We start from the raw sequence: 20,928 nt of genomic DNA, 5'->3' as shown, positions 1-20,928 counted from the left end.
TTAACCCAGTGACATGCATGCACTCACATCACAAAGATTTTTATAAGTAGCCGTTTAGGGAAACATAGTTTAAATTTTAAAACTACTATGTTCTCATAGCATGAGAATAAATGGAAACTTTAGAATTGTTAAAGGACAAACTTAGACATTATGTGGCCCAAAATTTACAATCTTTTAAGGTTCCTGTCGCATAACTATAAATAACAAATTACACAATAACCAACAGTAATAAAGTTTGCCAGTTTAATGTGGCTAATTATAAGGTGATGCAGTTTAGAAGGATGAGATCAGATGCTGAGTACTATAGTGATGGAACTGAACTGCAAGAAGTTGACAAAGCAAGGGACTCAGGTGTGATTGTTGACAGAGAATTGAAGTTTAGAGAGCATATTGCAAAACTGTCCAAAACAGCTCATCAAATCACATGAAACTAGTTTTATGTTGAGGAAGCACTAATCAGATAGTGGATGAGTGTTTTTCTTACCAATCCAGTTGCTAAGGCTGCTGTTACAAACTCTGTTCTATGGTATATCATGTACAATGTTGTGCATAAATGTCTAGTTTTAGTTAATGCTGAAATTATAAGTGATAAACTTAACCAGAACATGCCTATATTAGAAAAGTTATTGGAGATATTTCTCATTAGTATTTTCTTCTGTGATGCCACCTTTCACATTTCTTGTAAGTTAATTGAGACAGTTGTCATTTTGCAAGAGAAAACTTGTATTATAATGGAAGTTCCAAAATTTAAAATGTAATGTGCTCTGATTTGACAGTTGGGTCACTCATCGTGGAAGCTGCAGTGGATATACTTGAACAGTCAGAAAAATTATGCAGAACTTATCATACCAGGTACCTCTTTGAGCATAACGAAGCCTTACTGCAGTGTAAACCTTAAACTGAGGTCATCCAGGTTCCGTCACATGGATGACCTCAGTCACCAGATTTTGAGAATACATAAATCCCCTCATATCTAGTGCAATGATTAATATGACAGAATTCCAACAAATAATCACTGCTTATGATTCTGTTACATTGGACATGTAATGAAACCTCTCCTAAGAGAGATCAACTAAAATCTATTAAAACTTGAGTTTTTGCATTTGTGAAAAACCCTCACAACGTGTATTTATAACTTTGCCACCAATAATCAAAATATATTTTGCAATTTTGTTAATTTATAGAATGCTGCACTAATACATTTTAGAGTTTTAATGGTGTTAATGAATTCATGCATGTAAATTAGCATGGCAGTCATGAGGACAATGTAGCATTTGTTCTGTAAAACACTTGACATGAACCTTTTTATACCTATTTTCAACTAAAGAAGAGTTAGCTAGTCTCTTAGATGCAGGGTTTTCATCCTACAAAAAAAAAAGCATACTGGTTACAGAACATGTGCAGACTGTAATATACTAGTCGCATAGACTTAGTTGCTTCTTCAATCATTACAGCCAAACTAAATTTATTATTTGATGTATGAGTATTCTGCAGTGAGTATTAACTTGGTGATCTCTTGTACAGATATTTGAGGTCTGATTTAATAAAAAACACAACTACAGTGTAAACTAGAAACATTGTGGAAGTTAATCCACTGCCAAGTAACCTCCATCAGCATGTGCAGCTTTCTGACAATAATGAAAATACCTCCAATTTCCACATTTTTGATATCGTTTAAAAATTTTATAAAATGTTAAATTTTGAGTAATACCTAATTAAAGGAATTATAATTTTATTTTTTTAAATTTTAGTTTAATTTTATGGCGGCTTCATGGTGTCAGTAATGATGATGTCCTTTGTTTAGAAAAACATGATTTAAAGTCTATATAGGACAGAAAAAAAAATCTTTAATAATGCTCTTTACCTGAAAATGCTTTACATTAAATACATGCTTTACAAAAACAATATCCATATAGTTTGTCTACAAGAAACAAAACTAAACAAAAATCTGAACTTCAGCATCAAAGGATACACAGTTCTTAGGAAGTATAGAGAGGAAAGAAGAGGTGGCAGGCTTGCAATCCTTTTGAAGACCCCAGAAATCAAATTCAAAGAAATCACCCTAAATCAATATTTAAATAATAACAGTTCGACAGAAGCTCAAGCTGTTGAAATACATCTACTAAACCATTCTATTTCAATCACAAACGTCTACCACCCTGATAATACAAATATTGATACAGACGTCATTGAAAAGCTAAGTGAATCTCCAACTGATGAAACCATTATACTTGGTGACCTAAATGCAAAAAGCACAACATAGGGCTCCCCCGATTTAGACCATAAAGGTTAACAATTGGAAGATCTCTTTAGAGATTTGGAACTCACAACACCTATCTCTAAAACTACGTGAACTGAATCTGCTATTGACATCACAGCTATTAATTATAGCATTGCATCAAGTCGTCGTCATCAAATTCCTGACATGTACCCTCAAGGGGTGTACAGGATATGATAGTACTACATGAAAAATTTACATCATTACTAACTTCCTATCTACAATTTTCCTCCAAATCAGTGTCACTTGTCAAGACTTCAATATTATTATTATTCTTCCGGGCAACTCCAAGGAGTCGACAGACTCATCGAGGGAGGCCCTAACATCATGTCAAGAACAACTATTCGACATTGACACAGTATCTATCATACCTTGCCTTGAACTCATTCACGGTCGTAGCACCCACAACAGACTCTGGAAGCTTATTCCACTCATTTGCCACTCTTCAAGTAAAAAACCTAGCTCTAACACCCTTGTCAACCACGCTCTTGCCCAGCTTCCATGAATGGCCCCTAGTCCTCCCACCACCAGTCATAGTTTCAAAAATATCTTCTGGATCAATCTTATAGAAACCCTTCAGTAATTTGAATGTCTCAATCATATCACCCCTCCTTTGCCTATCGTCCAATCTCTGCAACCCACAAATCTTCAACCTATTCTCATAACGTTCATTCCACAGACCTTCTATCATCTTTTATCATTATCAGATCTTATATTTCTATCGTCTGTGGCACATTGTACCGTATCAATCCACCTATATCTTGATTTTCCTCTGGGTCGTTTTCCTGCCAACCTGACAGAGAACACTTGTTTTGCTAATCTTTCCTCTCCCATTTTGTTTAAGTGACCATACCACCTGAGATTAGCTCTGCTAATGCATTCCTGGATGCCGACAATGTCAAGTTCTTTCCTAATATCCTCATTTTTAATATGATATTGCCATTGATGCCATCTGTTCACGCTTCTAATCTTTCCCAGGACTCTCTTATCTGCTGTCTCTAGTCTTTGGTCAAGTGTTTTACTTCTGACCCAGCTCTCAGATCCATATGTTAAAACTGGTTTGAACACTCTTGTACACAGCTAATTTAGTGTTCTGACTAATTTCTCTCTTATTCCATATGAATTTATTCAGTTGACTTCCTACCATACCAGCTTTGTTGATTCTGTTGTCTATTTCCATATTTAATTTACCATCTTCAGTAAAAATCATGCCTAAGTAGCTGAAATGTTTTACTTGTTTCACAGGTTCTCCGTTCACAACACAGTTGACATTTTCAACAATTCTACCTATTTTCATTGTCTTTGTCTTTTTAATGCTGACCCTCATACCATATCTATTACAGCAGTTATTCAATATAGTCAGGGAATCTTGCAAACTTATAGTGGATTTATTTAGAGGTATAACATCATCCGCATAAAGCAAAGAGCTGACATTAACATACAGATAATGAATAACAGAGGGGATAATGTACATCCTTGCCTCACACCAGATTTAACATTAAACCATCTTCCTGTACTTCAATTTTAACTGCTGACTTACAACTCAAATAAAGACTAAGTATTGCTTGATATAATGCCCCATTGACACCATATAACTGTAGCACATTGAATAGCTTCTCTCTTCGCACCTTGTCATATGCCTTTTCCAGATCTACAAATCTTAAATACAGATCTTTGTTATATTTCCATGCTTTCTCAACTATTTGTCGTAAAGTGAAGATCTGATCTCGACAGCCTCTATTTAGTCTGAATCCAGCTTGTTCTTCACCAAGCTTTTCTTCCGCAATTCTTCTCAACCGTTTCTCGAGTATACTTGCATACATCTTACCAGGAACACTCAGTAGGGAAATACCTCTGTAATTCTCACATTCAGTTTTATTTCCCTTTTTATATATGGGTACTATTAGAGCTCTACTCCAATCATCTGGAATTTGTCCCTCTGTCCAGGCTTTCTGAACTATGCAGTGCAGCCACTGTAAGACTTTTATAGCACCATACTTCAGCATTTCTCTTCAAATATCATCTACTTCTGCTGCCTTTCCACATTTCAAGCCTTTGATGGCTTTTTCTACTTCAAGTATGGATATGTATTCCTGACTGTATGCCTATTGAGTGTTTTTTACCACTGTGCTGTCACTGCTTGTTTCATTTAGCAATTTTTTGAAGTAATTACTCCATACTTCAAGGATATCTTTTTCTCCCGTTTTCATGTCACCTTTATCATCTCTAACTCCTTTTACAGCACTCTTTCCTCCATGTCTAAGCTTCTTCAACAACCTCCAGAATATCTTACCACCTTGATATTTATTTTCTATGTTCTTGCCAAAGTCTTCCCATGACTTTTGTTTAGCTAGTTTTACACGTTGTTTCGCTTTCTTACATTTGTCTCTGTATTCTCTAAGAGCAGAAGCTGACTTATTTGCCAGAACTTTTGATATGCTTCCTGCTTTTCCTTCACTGCCTCTTTAACTTCCTGTGTCCACCATGGAGTTCTGATTTTTCTATCCTTGCAGACAACCTCACCACATGCCTCTCTGGCTGAAGCAATCAGTGTTTTCTTCAAGGCTTGCCACTGAATCGCCAAGGTTTGGGTCCCGTTCTCAAACTCTCATTTTTTTCTTCAATAATCTTTGTGTATTTTAGTCTACAGTTCACATCTGAGAACTGCTCAACTTTTATTCGCTTTAAAACTTTCTTACATGTTATTCTATTCAATATGAAATTCAATTTTATCCTGCTCAAGACTAAATGGTGATCGCTTCAGATTTCAAATCCTCTGTACACTCTGGTGTCCTGCACCAGGGAGAAAACATCACTATCAACAATAACATAGTCAATGAGACTTTTCTTATTCCTTGCCTCTTCTCTCCACGTGAATTTGTGCACATTTTTATGTTGGAACATGGTGTTAGTAATAACCAGTCCATGTTCTGAGCAGAAATCCAACAGGTATTTGCCATTATTATTAGCTTTGCTCTTTTCTCCAAATTTTCCCAAAATATTTTTGTATGTCTGACAATCATATCCTACTCCGCTATTTTAGATACCCAACAAGGACCAACTTTTCATTTTTCATTGTGTTAGTTGCTTTTTCTAAAGCCTGAAAAAATTCTTCCCCGTCTACTTAAGGAGAACCTTTAGTGGGGACCATAGGCACAAATAAGTGTCATTGTCCAATTCCCCATTCTGATATTTGCCCACATCACTCTACTTGAGACTGCCTGCCATTCAAGAAGATTAGCCTGGTATTTTGTGTTGAATACTTTGGCTACTCCTTCTTTTCCTTGATTGTCATTGCCTGAATATAACATTTTGTATTTATTGCTCAGAAAGAGCTCACCAGTTTTTGTCTTTTTTGTTTCGGTCACCCCTATAATGTTGATCTGGTACTTATCTAATTCCTCAGCTAGCTCCATTTCTTTGCCATTCAGGCTTCTTATGTTGATAGTACCGATCTTTAAACTCTGGTGATGTTGATTTGGGGTGTGCTTTCAGATCAGTGACCACAGACCCATAATAACAAAACTAAACTTCAAGATTGATCAAGAACAGAAAATCAAAAGGACATGGAACTTCAGAAAAACCGACTGGACAAGGTTTACTCAAACCTTGGAGAGCCTCTGTCAAGATGAACCTGTCCCTGGAAACCTCGACAGAAAATTACAAATCCTTACTTCACACATCAGTAAAGCCGCCAAAGCAACATTACCAAGAAGCAAGTGGAAAAAGACCTGGATACCATACTGGAAAGATCACAATATTGATAAAATGATTACAGAAAGAGACAATATCAACAAACAATTCAGAATTAATAAAACTGATGAATACAGAAAGAAATTAATGGACATAACACACAAAATAGAGCAGGAAATTTGGAAGTGCAAACAAGAGAAATTGGTGGAGCTTTGCAGCAACCTGGATCCAAGAAAAAACAGCCAACACTGGAACATTATTAGAATCCTAGACAACAATATCAAAAAAGAGAACCAACAGAAAACAAACTTCATCATAAATGCTGGGAAACAAGCTATTTCAGATCAAGAAATTGCAAACACACTGGCAAAAACGTATTTAAACAACTCACTCCAAACTTCAGTATAACAGGGAGGACAAGACCCCTCAGTAAACTCAAGTAAAATACTAAAACAAGCAAGAACATACCAAATTAATGACATCTTCTCCAAAGAATTTACACTAAGTGAACTAAATTAATCAATCGAGAAAACTGTACCTAACAAATCTCCTGGTAATGATCTTATCTTTGGTCATATGGTCAAACACCTTGGCAAAAATGCCAAAGAACAACTTCTGGACATTCTCAATACCTCTTGGCAAATAGGCAAACTTCCAAAAGAATGGAAAAAATTAGTTATTTTACCCATCCTGAAACCTGACAGAAATGCTGCAGAATGTCAAAGTTATAGACCTATCGCATTAACTAGCATACTTTGTAAAATTACTGAAAGAATCGTTCACTCCAGGCTTATGCACCGGCTGACAAAAAATAAGAAAATCAACTACTACCAAACTGCCTATAGAACCCATCATTCGACAACAGATCAATTATTCCACTTCTGCCAAACAATAATAGACTCATTTCAGGAAAAACCAACAAAAAAGACAACTGCAATATTCCTTGATATGACTGTTGCTTTCGATCGTGTTTGGATCAAAAAATTAATACAAACAATACATGATATTGGAATTAGAGGAAATGCTTTAATCTGGATTGTTGATTTCATTAGAGGAAGAAAGATCAAAGTCAGAATGAATGCAGCAATATCAAAAGAGCAGAGAACCTGGGCTGGTGTTCCCCAGGGCTCAGTACTCACTCTCTTACTGTTCCTTCTATATGTTAATAACATTCATCCCTACCTTACAGAAGACACAATAGTTACTTGCTATGCAGATGATATAGCTATCTGGCACACTAGTGCTAAATCAGAGAATCAGAGGAGATTCTAAACAAATCCATGAGAGGATTAGAAAAATGGTCAGTTGAACTTAAACTCAAAATCAACCCAGACAAAACAAAACTAAGCACCTTTAGTATAGACAGGAAAAATAGACATTCCTACAATCCCAAAGTCATGATCAACAACAAGCTAATTGAAAAAGTCACAAATCCAAAATACCTTGGTATTTTGGTATTATGTTTTGCACAACACATCTCTAACACTTCCAACAGAGCTCTAAAAAAAATTAAATATACTGAAAAGGCTTTGTGGAACAAATTGGGGCACAAAGCCAAAAATCCTCAAAACTACTTACACTACACTAATAAGACCAATAATGGAATATGCAGCACCTATCTGGTCACCTTCGGCCTCATCGGTAAAGAAAAAAATTAGACAAAATACAAGCAAAAGCATCCAAGATTATCATTGGTGCAGTCTCATCCACTAACAATATCAGAGCCCAACAGGAATGTGGGCTTGATCTGCTGGAGGACAGACAAAAATTTGCCACCATAAAATTCATAAATAATATCAGAAGCTACCAAAGTGATCATATCTCCCTAAAAACTTATGAACATTGGAATCAAAAATGCAAACTTCACAGATCATCAACTTTACATTATGATGACACTATCAGGAAAGAAATAGGTCTTGATCAGTTAAATGCCCACATAAACAAAAAACCTCTATTTTCCATCCTTTACCTTCAGATACCTCCATAAATCTAAACCTTACCAAACTGTACAAAAAAAAGAACCAAAAGAAATGCTCAAAGAAAAAGGCCTAAATACTATCAACCTTCTTTCATCCTCCAAACAGATTATTTGTTATAACAATGGATCATCAGACACCAATATGATTAATGGAGGCGCTGGTGTTCTCCTTCTACTCCCGAAAGGTGAAAAACTTTCAATAAAAGTTGGATCTGGGAGAATCGCTTCCAATTTTAATAGTGAAATCTATGCAATAAATAAAGCACTTGAAGCCTACTTAAAACTATCATTATTATTATTATTATTACGGGTATCTCCATGGAGTCAGTAGACTCATCGCGGGAGACCCAAACTAGCAAAACAATATCTGTCATATCTCTTCTTGAATTCATTTACAGATGAAGAGCTCACAACAAAGTCAGGCAATGAATTCCACTCATTCACCACCCTCCAGGCAAAAAACCTTGTTCTGACACCTTTGTTAACCACACTCTTCTTTAATTTCCAGAGATGACCTCTTGTTCTTCCATCACTATCACACAGCTGAAACATTTCCCCTGCATCAATCCTATAAAAACCTTTTAGTAATTTGAATGTTTCTATCATATCCCCTCTTCTTCGCCTATCAACCAATCTCTGCAATCCACAAGCTCTCAATCTATCAATGTAGGGAGCATTTTTTATATCACTCACCAACTTGGTCACTCTTCTCTGAACCCTCTCCACAGCCTCCTCATCTTCAAGGAATCCAGGTGACCAGACCTGAGCACAGTAATCCAAATGTGGAAGTATCAATGCTTTATAAAGGGGAATAATAACCTCTTTATCTCTGGATGTCAGTGTGTTCCTCAACAACCAAGTAATCCTATGTGCAATCTTGGACACCTTAGCAATGTGTCCTCTGAACTTCATCTCCTTATCTACCAATACCCCTAAGTCCCTAGCCTCATCAATCTCTTGGAGTACCTTTCCATCTATGTAGTACACAGCTGGTAATCTTTTAATCCCAAAATGCAAGACTTTACACTTTTCCACATTGAACTGACATCCATTTTCTTTTGCCCATTTTACCAGCTTATTTAAATCCTCCTGCAAACTTTCAACATCAGCTTGATTTTTTTATTGCACTACACAACTTTGCATCATCAGCAAACAACTGAATATCTCCCTTTAAGCCGTTTCCTATATCATTTATATACAAATTAAACAACATTGGCCCAAGCACAGAGCCCTGAGGCACACCACTGGTCACCTGCCTCATTCTGGATTCGGCTCCTCCATACACCACCTTATGGTATCTCTCCCTGAGCCATTCTCCTATCCATATCACCAATTTAATATCCATTCCCATCTGCTCCAATTTGCGTAACAGTGTTCTATGGGGTATCCTGTCAAAAGCCTTAGCAAAATCCAGAAGTACCACTGTGTAGCCAGTTCCTTTGTCCAACTCTGATGTTATTCTATTATGGATAGTTAATAGATTGCTAAGGCAGGATCTACCTTTAACAAAACCATGTTGGCCTCTATAGAGTATCATATCCTGATCCACCCATTCTTGAATTTTGTCTTTAACCAACTTTTCCAATACTTTTACCACTACTCCTGAGATGGTGATTGGTCTGTAATTCAATACTACAGTTTTAGAGCCACCCTTATGCAAAGGAACCACTTTGCCTAACTTCCACTCCCTAGGGACCATACCAGAGTTCAAACTTAAATTAAATATCCAGGTAAGAGGGGTTGACAATTCATTTGCACATTCACGCAACACCCGAGCTGATATTCCATCTAAGCCTACTGCAGTGTTTGCATTTAAGTTTCGCAATATATTTAATACCTCTGATTCTTTAGCTTCAATTCTCACATTAGGTATTGCTATAGGTATAGAGATATCCTCACTTGGGTGATAGACTTTTGAGAAGTGATCACTCAGTAACTCGACTATTACATCTGATTTTGTCACCTCAATACCATCAGCACCCACTAAGGTTATCCTTCCGAAGTCATTCTTCCTCTTACTTGCCACATAGCGGAAGAACTCTTTGGGATTACCCTTGATCTCTTTGGCTAAGGTCTTCTCATAATCTGATTTAGCTTTTCTTACTATGCTGGTAACCTTCCTAGCTTGAGCCTTGTACTGCTCATGGGTGTCCTGATCGCCCTTCTCCTTGTAAATTCTCCATAACATTTTCTTTTTTTGTAGTTCAAGCTTGATACTACTGCTCATCCATCTAATGCCTGCCTTGTTTGACCTCCTGACCATGGGGACACAATCTGATATTGCTTTCCTCAGATACCCGCTGATTTTATCCCAAGCACTGCTAACATCTTTCCCTTGCAATATGTTCTGCCATGGGATGGCTGCAAGCTCACTCCGAAGCTTGTTATAATTGCCTAACCTGTAGTTTCGTACATACCCCTTCTTAATAGAAAAATCCACAGATTTTGCAACCTCCCAAGTCAATACCACATGATCGCTTTCACCAACTGGAGGTAACGAGGTCACCTTACTTATGCATATAACCTCTGAACCAATAACCAAGTCCAACACTCTCACACCACGTGTCCCTTCGGTTACGTGCTGTTTCAAGTAATTATCTCGTAGCAGATGTATGAACTCCATTTCCTTTTTGCTACGTGATATTTCCTCCTTCCAATTGATATCACCATAATTAAAATCCCCCATAATAATCACTAAGCCTTCACTCATTGCACTAAGTTGCTGATGCATGAATTCAATATCTCCCCCTGTACTCCCTGGCCTATAGCAGCATCCAACTGTATATTTGGTTGCGTTGGTCACTATTTCGCACCAGACTGCCTCAAATGAACTCTCATTCACATGTCTATCATCATGATATACTACTTTCTTTGGCTGCAACACATCAGCTATCATCAACAGTACTCCTCCTCCTGTTCTATCTTCTCTATCCTCCCTGAAAATACTGTACCCATCACATTCAATTCCAGTGACCACATCTTCTGCTGACAGCCAAGTTTCACTAATGCCTACAACTTTTGGTGAGATTTCACTGACTAATGCCAAAAATTCTTCTCTCTTATTTCTAATGCTTCTAGCATTGGTATACAAAAATTGCAGATTCCCTCTAGATCTTGTACCGGCTTTAGAACTGATATATAAATCACTAACTACCGTAGTCCTATGCCGATTTTTTTCCCCTCTCTTCTGCAATTTAATCTGCCTATAAGGATCAATAAATACACAATCAGTGCTAAAGTTTCTCTCTCTTACACTCAACCTTTTCAATATTAGTTTCCCTGCCCAATAACTTCAACCTGTTCAGAAAACAATAACTTCTTCAATCTCTTATGTCCTTCCATGTTAAGATGCAGTCCATCTCTAGCATACAACTGCCTTTTTCCTTCAAACACACTCCAAACATCAACAAACTCCAGACCTCTTTTTCTGCACATTCTTGCAATCATATCATTCATTATCATTGCTCGTCTACTTAACTCGTAATTGTCAAAACGAGGCAGCACACACACTATTCTCCCATTGACACTTTTCCTCTTCACAGTATCTAATAATGTTCTTAAATCTTTTCCTACCCGATTTATACTACCTCTCAGGTCATTCGTACCCACCATAACTATCATCTTGTCTGTTTCATGCCCTCTCTTTATTGCTAAAGCCACTCTTTCTATTGTACCATCAGCCAAGCACTCCTCATGCATACCACTCTCCATACCCTTAATCATAGAATCACCATATATTTTACCACTATTAACTTCATTCAAGTTCACACTCATGGACTCATTCTCTACACTATTCAGCATGACTCTCCCAGCTTCATTACTCAACTCTCTATTACTTACCCCCCCCACTCTCACTACATCTCATTTCTTCTTGGCCACTTGTGGTTTTATTATGTTGACTCCCAATCACTCCCATACTATTTATTACTGAATCATTCACCAAAGACTCACCCATATGTAATCCTGTTCTAGTTACTTCAGCTAAAGTAATCTCTATAGTCCTAATTTCTCTGTTTAACACATTAAACTCAGCTTTAACTTCCAGTATCTCCTTACCGATCACTTCCACTTCCTCATGAAGAAGATGGTCATTTTTCATTTTCATAAACTCCCGCCGATCATCATCTCAACAATCTGAAGGAATTATGATTTACAGTGACTCAAGATCAGCTATGGAGGCAATCAAAAATGGCAATACCAAGCTCACACAAGACATCCATAAACTCTTAAATCAACTAAAGTGTTTAGGAAAAAGTTCCATTTTACGATGGATTCCTGCTCATGTAGGCGTTGATTACAATGAAGCAGCTGATAAATTAGCAAAAGAGGCCAGAGAACTCAACCAAGAAACTCAAATGATAACCCTTGCTGATGCCAATGCACTAGCATAAGTGATACAACATCAAATTCCTGAAATCAGTGCTGACAGAAGACCTCCACCACGATAGCAAGACTATGAACAGGACATTATAGAGGAATGAAGATCAATACAGATGATACGAGAACATATAGGAACTGCAACAACTGCCCCAATACTGAATTGACACCCACTCACATCTTTACCTGTCCAGCAATTACAGCAGCCTTGTAAGAAATAGATCCTTATCCTGAACAACAGCTCTATACAAACAAAATCATCGACATAGCCAAAGAAGTACAAGGAGCACACAGAAACATCTAAGACTCTTCAAAGGATAAGACAACAACAACAACCTGAAAATGAGTTAGCCAGTATCATAAGTGAAGTAGCTTGACTTTTGCTTCCTGAAAGAGGTTCAATCCCCTTGCATGCACACAGGACAAATCAGAGAACACACAAACGCTTGACAGGCTAGTAGATTATAATAATAGGATTAGCCACTCTCTTGTTGCATAAATTAGTTTATGAAAAAGAAATGTTTCTTATGTGACATACCATAGGGTCTGGTACATTAATGGGATATGTATTAAAATATCTTTTCTTAACTTCTACACAAAAAAAAAAGAAAAATCAAATGAATAAGTTTACAAAATTACTAAGAAACTTTCCAGCCAGCCAGCCCTTTTTGCTTTTTTTTTTACTTATTTTTTTCTGCTGATAACTGGTATTATACAGTTTTGCGTGATACTTTTTTGGTTAGCTTGCCATGATAATGAGCTCACTTTTCTTTTGTTATAGTCAATTCACTGTATATTGTGAATATATATACACATAATATTTATCTATTTTTTTTTTTTTTATTTATTTCCAAACAAATACAAATTACACAATTTTTTAAGCTATATATATGACTTGAAGAGTTTTGCACCAGCTCACCAATTAGGCAAATATCTTACTTGCAGATGCTATCCTTGTTATACCCCTCCATGGTTGCCTAATATATCATAGTCATTTTTATTCCTGGATCTGGCCAGTTTTATAAGCTTTTGTTAATACTGTAGCTAACTTTAAACCTAACTACCAGTGTTGAATCAAATATGTTAACTACTTATGCATTTTTATAAGTGATACAAGACCATTTATTATTTTTAATAATGCCATTAAATTATGCTAATATCTATGTTTTATATCATGTTTATGGAAAATTAAACAATGCCATTATAATGTTAAAATTAGGTCTACACATAACACCTACATTAGTGCATTTCTTAATTCAATTCTGATTGGTTCCAAACATTGGAATTGATGTAATGAAATATTTTGGAAAATAACTTCCATCTTGACTTTCGAAGTTTTAATATCCACTATTAACAGTCAAACTCTTGCACATATCATCACTGGATAAGAAATAAGATAATTATTGTCATCTATATGCATATGTTTTAAGTTACCTGGTCACGATTAACTGGTTACCTTGTGGTATGACTGAGTGCTCTATAAGATAAAATTATGTGTGCATATCCTATTCTTCATTGGTCATATTCCATTACAAGAAAATCAGTGGTAATCAGCTAAACAGGTATGTGTAATGATCATCATTTCCCACTATATGCAATAAGTAAGATAAACATACAAAAACTATTTATAACATACTGCATAAAACAAAATCACCATTTTGTAAATAAAACTGATAATTAAACAAACTTTTTTTCTGTTTTTTTTTTTCTTTCTTTCTTACTTGTCAACTAAAAACACACACACAATATTACCCTCACAAAATTCCTGATATGTGTCTTCTGGAGGGGAGAGAATGCAGAATATTATGATAGTACTGCATAAAAAGTTTATATTTCAAACTTCCTGTTGACAGTTTTATATATTTTTGTCTTCTAATCAGTTATTCTTAGATCTTGGTCTTCTGGATCTTTTTCATACTATCCTGGCAAGAAATACTTGTCTTTGCTAACTTTTCCATTCTGTTTTTTAGGTGACATGTGCTATGGAGACAGTTAGTGGCATTCAGATCCATGAAGAGTATAAAGTGCAGGCTAGGAAGCTGATGAGCATGGCAAAGAAAAGGTGCAGTATGAGAGGAGATTGGCTGGTCAGGCCATGCTTAATTCCAGAGAATTCTTCTATTCTTCTGCTATATGGCAAGCAAGAAAAATAATAATTATAACAAGTTGACACTGGCAGATAGTCATGTCTATCTGCCAGTGTCAACTGACAGATAGACATGACTCATAGATTGTCCATGACAGTGGAATTATTGAAAGAGCACTTTATCAGCATATACGATACCAGTGTAAATGATGCTGTGCAATATATAGAAGAAGGGCAAGTATATTAGGAGAATTGGAAGTGAAAGAATCAGGTGTTGATTGGGTTAAATGTTCATAAGGTTGTGGGAATGGGTGACATATTGCCACATATTCTTAAGGAATGTGCACAACAGTTAGCTATGCCCTTGACCTGATTATTTAATGAAAGTCTTGCAGTATGTAAGATTCCTGAGGAGTGGAAAGAAAGCAAAATAGTACCACTCCACAAGCATTGTTCTAGGGTAGAGGTTTCCAATTATAGACCTGTCTGTATAACTGCAGTTGTAGTCAGGGTGTTGGAGAGATTGGTTAAGAATAGAATACACGATTGGATTGATGGGCATAGTATTCTTTATTATAGTCATCCTGGATTTGTAAAGGGTAGATCTTGTTTTAGCAGTTTACTTGCATTTTATGACAAGGTGAAAATTGTGTTAGATAAGGGAGAATCATATACAGTAATATTCTTGGGCTTTACAAAAGGGTTTAATAGACTACCACATGATAAGTTGGTCTACAAGCTGCAGATGATGGGAATAAATAGTATGTATTGGTTAGATGGATCTGAAATTGGCTCTCTGAATGATACCAGCAAGTTGTGTATCATGGAACAGTATATCTCAAAAATGGAAGAATAGAAGCTAGCCAGTTGCTTGCCCCAGAGCTCTGTTCTTGCACCCTGCTGTTTAACTTGTTTGTAAATATATCATGTGCACTGAGTGGGGAGATCTTCAGTTGTTTGCTGATGATGCAAAGTTGGGGAGAATTATAATTTGTATTGCTGATATTAATTCTCTTCAGGAAGATTTGAATAGACTTGACCTGGACAAAGGAGTGGGGTTGTAGTTTTAATATTAATAAGTGCAAGGTGTTGCAAATATATCTCATCCACTTCCTGCAGTACAGTAGGAAGTGGATGAGATTTGAGATTTGGGAGTGATAGTTGGTAGTAGACTGAAGTTTAAAGGGCATATTGCAAGTGTTGCAAAGACTGCACATTATAATGCCGCTATGATACAAAGTATTCTGGCATGTTGGGATAAGGAGGTGATTAGGCCACTATATAAACTACTCAGCAGACCACACTTGTACTACTGTGCTCAGATTTGGTCACTAGGTTTTCAATGTGATGTAGAAACATTAGAAAGGGTCCAGAGAAGAATGACTAAGACAATATCAGGACTATGGAATGCTGGCTATTGAGAGAGAGAGAGAGAGAGAGGCTGAAGAAATGTAGATTGCATAGTTTGGCAGATAGGAAGAAAAGAGGTGATATGATAGAGACATTTAAGTTAGCGAGGAGATTTTAGTGGATTAATCCAGAGGGGATTATAAAAAGTATAAAAGATGAGAAAGGAAGAACCAGAGGCCATCCCAGAAGTTATGTAAGAATGTGATGAAGAGGGGTGTGAAGAGAAGTAGACTTTTTTGCATCGAGAATTGTAAGTGAATGGAATGCATTACTGGAATATGTTATTAATGCAGGAGCATCAAGGATTTATAAGATTCAGTAGGATAGATTTGTTATCAGTTGAATGAGTCTCCCACGGTGAGTCTGCTGACTCCATGGAGGGTGTAATAATAATATCACCTGGCGTTAGCTCTACCCACATGCTCCTGAATGTTGACAATGCTCAGTTCCTTCCTAATATCATCATTTTTAATATGATTTTGCCAAAGATACAATCTGTTCACTTTTGTAATCTTTTTCAGAACTCTTATATGGTCTCCAATCTTTGATAATGTTTTATTTCTAGTTAGCCTCTTAGATCTGTAAGATAAAATGGATTTGAACACTGTCTTGTATACAGCTAGTTTAGTTTTTTTTTGACTGATTTCTTTCTTATCTATATATTTATAGATAAGAAAGAAAACTTCTGCTGGATTGTTTAGGAGATCATTATCATCTGCATAAAGTGGAGAACTGAGTGGAATATCTCCAATTTTGATATCAGGCCTAATGCCTTATTTTTTTCATAATGTAATTTGATTAACAATGTATAACAATAGATATAATGTGCACTCCTGCCTCATACCTTGTTTAACATCAAATGATCTTCCTTTACCTTCCTCAATTCTAATTGCTGACTTCTCAAATATAGACTGTGTTGCTTGATATAATGTACCATATCATTGTCATATGCCTTTTCAGATCTACAAAACTCAAATAGAGATCCTTATTATATTTTCATAATTTCTCATCTATTTGTCTTATATATATAATTTATGCATGAATTATGTATGTAAAGCCAACTTAATAAATATACTCGATAATATTTAGTATTTTGTTATAGCTGAAACTGCAGGCTACAAATGGGTTTCAAGCCTTTATTATTCATTATAGAGAAGATCCTGACAGGCAAAATCTCATTGACTGGATACAGGAACAATGGGTAAGTGCAATTTCAGATTGAAAATATGGGAAAGGTAGACACTAATTGCCCCATTCTTACCTCTTAAAAGAGGTAATTACAAACATTACAAATTTGCATATACTTTACTTCTACTGTACAAATGTCGAAAGTTAATGAGAAAGAAGAAAAATTTAATACTGGCTATGAATACTTCCAGTTTGTAACAGGAAGTATTCATAGCCTCAAGAGAAAATTACAAAAAAAAAAAAAAAAAAAAATGTAACAAGACTGACTTTTGCTGCCATTGAAGTTAATAAAATTATCAGAACCTACATAAGAATAGCTTGGAGAGATCATTCAAGTTATAGAAATAGATATTCTAAAGCTTTATTCAATTTTTAGTGTAAGGTTTATCAAATATTGAAAGAGAGATACACACAGTGGATTTGCAATTGACTGGAGAAGTTTGTGGATATGTAGAAGGAAGGAAGGGTACTACAGGGCATCATCATCAAATTCCTCACATGTACCCTCAAGGGTGTACATGATATGATCGTACTACATGAAAAAGTGACATCATTACTAACTGCCTATTCTACAATTTTCCTCCAAATCAATCTGTTACCTGTCAAAACTTCAACGTTATCAGATCTTATATTTCTGTCTTCTAAGGCACTTTTTGGTAATTAATTTACGGAATTGACAACGCATATAAAGTAAATTAATTAAAGATAACTTTAATGAATCACTTCTATATTTCGGCAATGTCACATTGCCATCTTTGGGAACATAAAGATATGGTATGTGCACTAAGGAACTAACAAAGCAAATGAGGAAGAAAATAAGAACTAATTTTGTTCCTAAAGTCCTAATGGTGCCCTCTTGCGGGCTAATTTGGTAGTCTTGGCAGTTGGGCTGAAGTTCTCAAAATGAAAGTCTCCCAAATTTGGGGCAGTTTCATGCACCCAAATTTGTTGAGGTTAGGAACGTTTTTTAGAGCTGCTGAAGATTCTTTGAATAGTCTTTCGTATTTAAACTTGCTGCGATGGATTATTTTTGTCTTCTTCCAACGAATTTTATGGTGGGTATCTAAGGCATGGTCTGCCAGCCCAGAGCGGCTGTACTGGTGAAACCGGATGTAGTCTTGGTGTTCTGAAATCCTGATATTTGTTGTTCTGCCTGTTTGGCCAAAGTAGGACAATTTGCAGCTGCAAGGGACCTGGTATACACCAGGTAGGTCTAGGGGAAGTGGTTGGTCTTTGGTAGAGCGGATAAGGGATGCCAACTTATTATATGGTCTGTAACAGGAAGTAAGGTCATATTTTTTGAGGATATTAGTTATTTTTTCAGAGGTGAACCTCTGAAACCTCTGAAAAAATAACTAATATCCTCAAAAAAAAAAAAAAAAAAAAATGACCTTACTTCCTGTTACAGACCATATAATAAGTTGGCATCCCTTATCCGCTCTACCAAAGACCAACCACTTCCCCTAGACCTACCTGGTGTATACCAGGTCCCTTGCAGCTGCAAATTGTCCTACTTTGGCCAAACAGGCAGAACAACAAATATCAGGATTTCAGAACACCAAGACTACATCCGGTTTCACCAGTACAGCCGCTTTGGGCTGGCAGACCATGCCTTAGATACCCACCATAAAATTCGTTGGAAGAAGACAAAAATAATCCATCGCAGCAAGTTTAAATACGAAAGACTATTCAAAGAATCTTCAGCAGCTCTAAAAAACGTTCCTAACCTCAACAAATTTGGGTGCATGAAACTGCCCCAAATTTGGGAGACTTTCATTTTGAGAACTTCAGCCCAACTGCCAAGACTACCAAATTAGCCCGCAAGAGGGCACCATTAGGACTTTAGGAACAAAATTAGTTCTTATTTTCTTCCTCATTTGCTTTGTTAGTTCCTTAGTGCACATACCATATCTTTATGTTCCCGAAGATGGCAATGTGACATTGCCGAAATATAGAAGTGATTCATTAAAGTTATCTTTAATTAATTTACTTTATATGCGTTGTCAATTACGTAAATTAATTACCAGTTATGTCTAACCAACGTATAAGTCTTACTACTAGAATAAGGCACTTTTTGCTGTATCAATCCACCTATATCTTGGTTTTCCTCTGGGTCTTGTTTCTGCAAACCTGGCAGAGTACACTTGTTTTGATAATCTTTCCTCTCCCATTCTGTTTAAGTGGCCATATCACCTGAGATCAACTCTACTAACACATACCTGGATGCAAACAACGTGAAGCTCTTTCCTAATATCCTCATTTTTATTTTGAAATGATATTGATAATTTAAAATTGGTTTGAACACTGTCTTTATACAGCTAATTTAGTGTTTTCATTATATTATCTTATCTAGCTATCTTATTTTATATTATATTATCCCCTCTGTATTGTATTGCATATAATACAGAGGTGATAATGTACATCCTTTCTGACATCCAGATTTAACATTAAACCATCTTCCTGTACTTTCTTCAGTTCTAACTGCTGACTTCAAACTTCAACTCAAATAAAGACTATTGCTTGGTATAATGCCCTATTAACACAAAACTGTTGCATTTTGAATAGCTTTTCTCTTGGTACCCTGTCATATGCCTTTTCCAGATCTCTAAAACTTAGAGATCTTTGTTATATTCCCATGATTTCTTAACTATTTGTCGTAAAGTGAAAATCTGATCCTGACAGCCTCTATTTGGTCTGAATCCAGCTTATTCTTCACCAAGCTTCCCTTCCACAATTGTTCTCAGCTGTTTCTCAAGTATACTTGTATAAATCTTACCAGGAGCACTCAGTAGGGGAAATAATCTCTCACATTCAGTTTTATTTCCATTTTTAATATGGGTACTATGAGAACTCTACTCCAGTCATCTAGAATTTGTCCCCTCTGTCCAGGACTTCTAAACTATGCAGTGCAGCCACTGTAAGACTTATCTCCATACTTGAACATTTCTGGTCGAATATTATCTACTCTGCCTTTCTACCTTTCAGCTTTTGATGTTTTTTTCTACTTCAAGTATGGATATGTATTCCTGATTGCAGGCCTGTTGAGTTCTTTACTGCTGTGCTGTCACTGATTGTTTCATTTAGGAATTTTTTGAAGTAATTACCCCATACAATTAAGGATATCTTTATCTTCAGTTTTCATGTCACCTTTATCATCTCTAATTCCTTTTAGCATGCTCTCCACCATTTCTGAGCTTTTTCAACAATCTCCAGAATACCTTGCCACCTTGATATTTATTTTCGATGTTCTTACCAAAGTCTTCCCATGACTTTTGTTTAGCTAGTTTTACAAAGTGTTTAGTTTTCTTACATTTGCCTCTGTATTCTCTAAGAGCAGAAGCTGACTTATTTGCCAGAACTTTTGATATGCTTTCTTCTTTTCCTTCACTGCCTCTTTAACTTCCTATGTCCACCATGGAGTTCTGATTTTTCTAACCTTGCAGACAACCTCACAACATGCCTCTCTGGCTGAATCAATTCATGTTTTTTTCAGGATTTGCCACTGAATCTCCATGGTTTGGTTCCTATTCTCAAGCTCTTTCATTTTTTCTTCAATAATGTTTGTGTATTTTAGTCTACAGTTCACATCTGAGAGCTGCTCATCTTTTATTTGCTTTAAAACTTTCTTACATGTTCTTCTTTTCAATATGAATTTTAATTTTATCCTGCTCAAGGCTAAATGGTGATCGCTTCCGATTTCAAATCCTCTCAACACTCTATTGTCCTGCACCAGTGAGAAAACATCACTGTCAACAATAACACAGAAATCCAACAGATATTTGCTGTTATTATTAGCTTTACTCTTTTCTCCAAATTTTCTCAAAATATTTTTGTATTGTCTGACAATCATGTCTACTCTCTTATTTAGATCCTCGACAAGGACCAGCTTATTTTTTTTTCATTGCATCAGTTGCTTTC

General features: G+C 36.1%; 1 protein-coding gene across 3 annotated transcripts in view; it reads left to right on the top strand.

Moving 5' to 3' along the window:
* Window positions 1-20,928, top strand: part of LOC150110504 (tetraspanin-5-like) — a 108,006-nt gene that overhangs the window by 26,541 nt on the left and 60,537 nt on the right. For all 3 annotated transcript variants that reach the window (XM_090394258.1, XM_090394249.1, XM_090394241.1), the window contains exon 4: window positions 16,925-17,023. In XM_090394258.1, the coding sequence (XP_090250384.1) occupies window positions 16,925-17,023 (99 nt within the window). The remainder of the gene's footprint in view (window positions 1-16,924; window positions 17,024-20,928) is intronic.

Source organism: Typopeltis vanoorti, chromosome 1 (genome assembly GCF_054136105.1).
Source record: "Typopeltis vanoorti isolate ZY-2024b chromosome 1, IOZ_Tvanoo_1.0, whole genome shotgun sequence".
NCBI lineage: Eukaryota > Metazoa > Arthropoda > Arachnida > Uropygi > Thelyphonidae > Typopeltis > Typopeltis vanoorti.
This window is presented reverse-complemented; position numbering and strand designations above follow the sequence as displayed.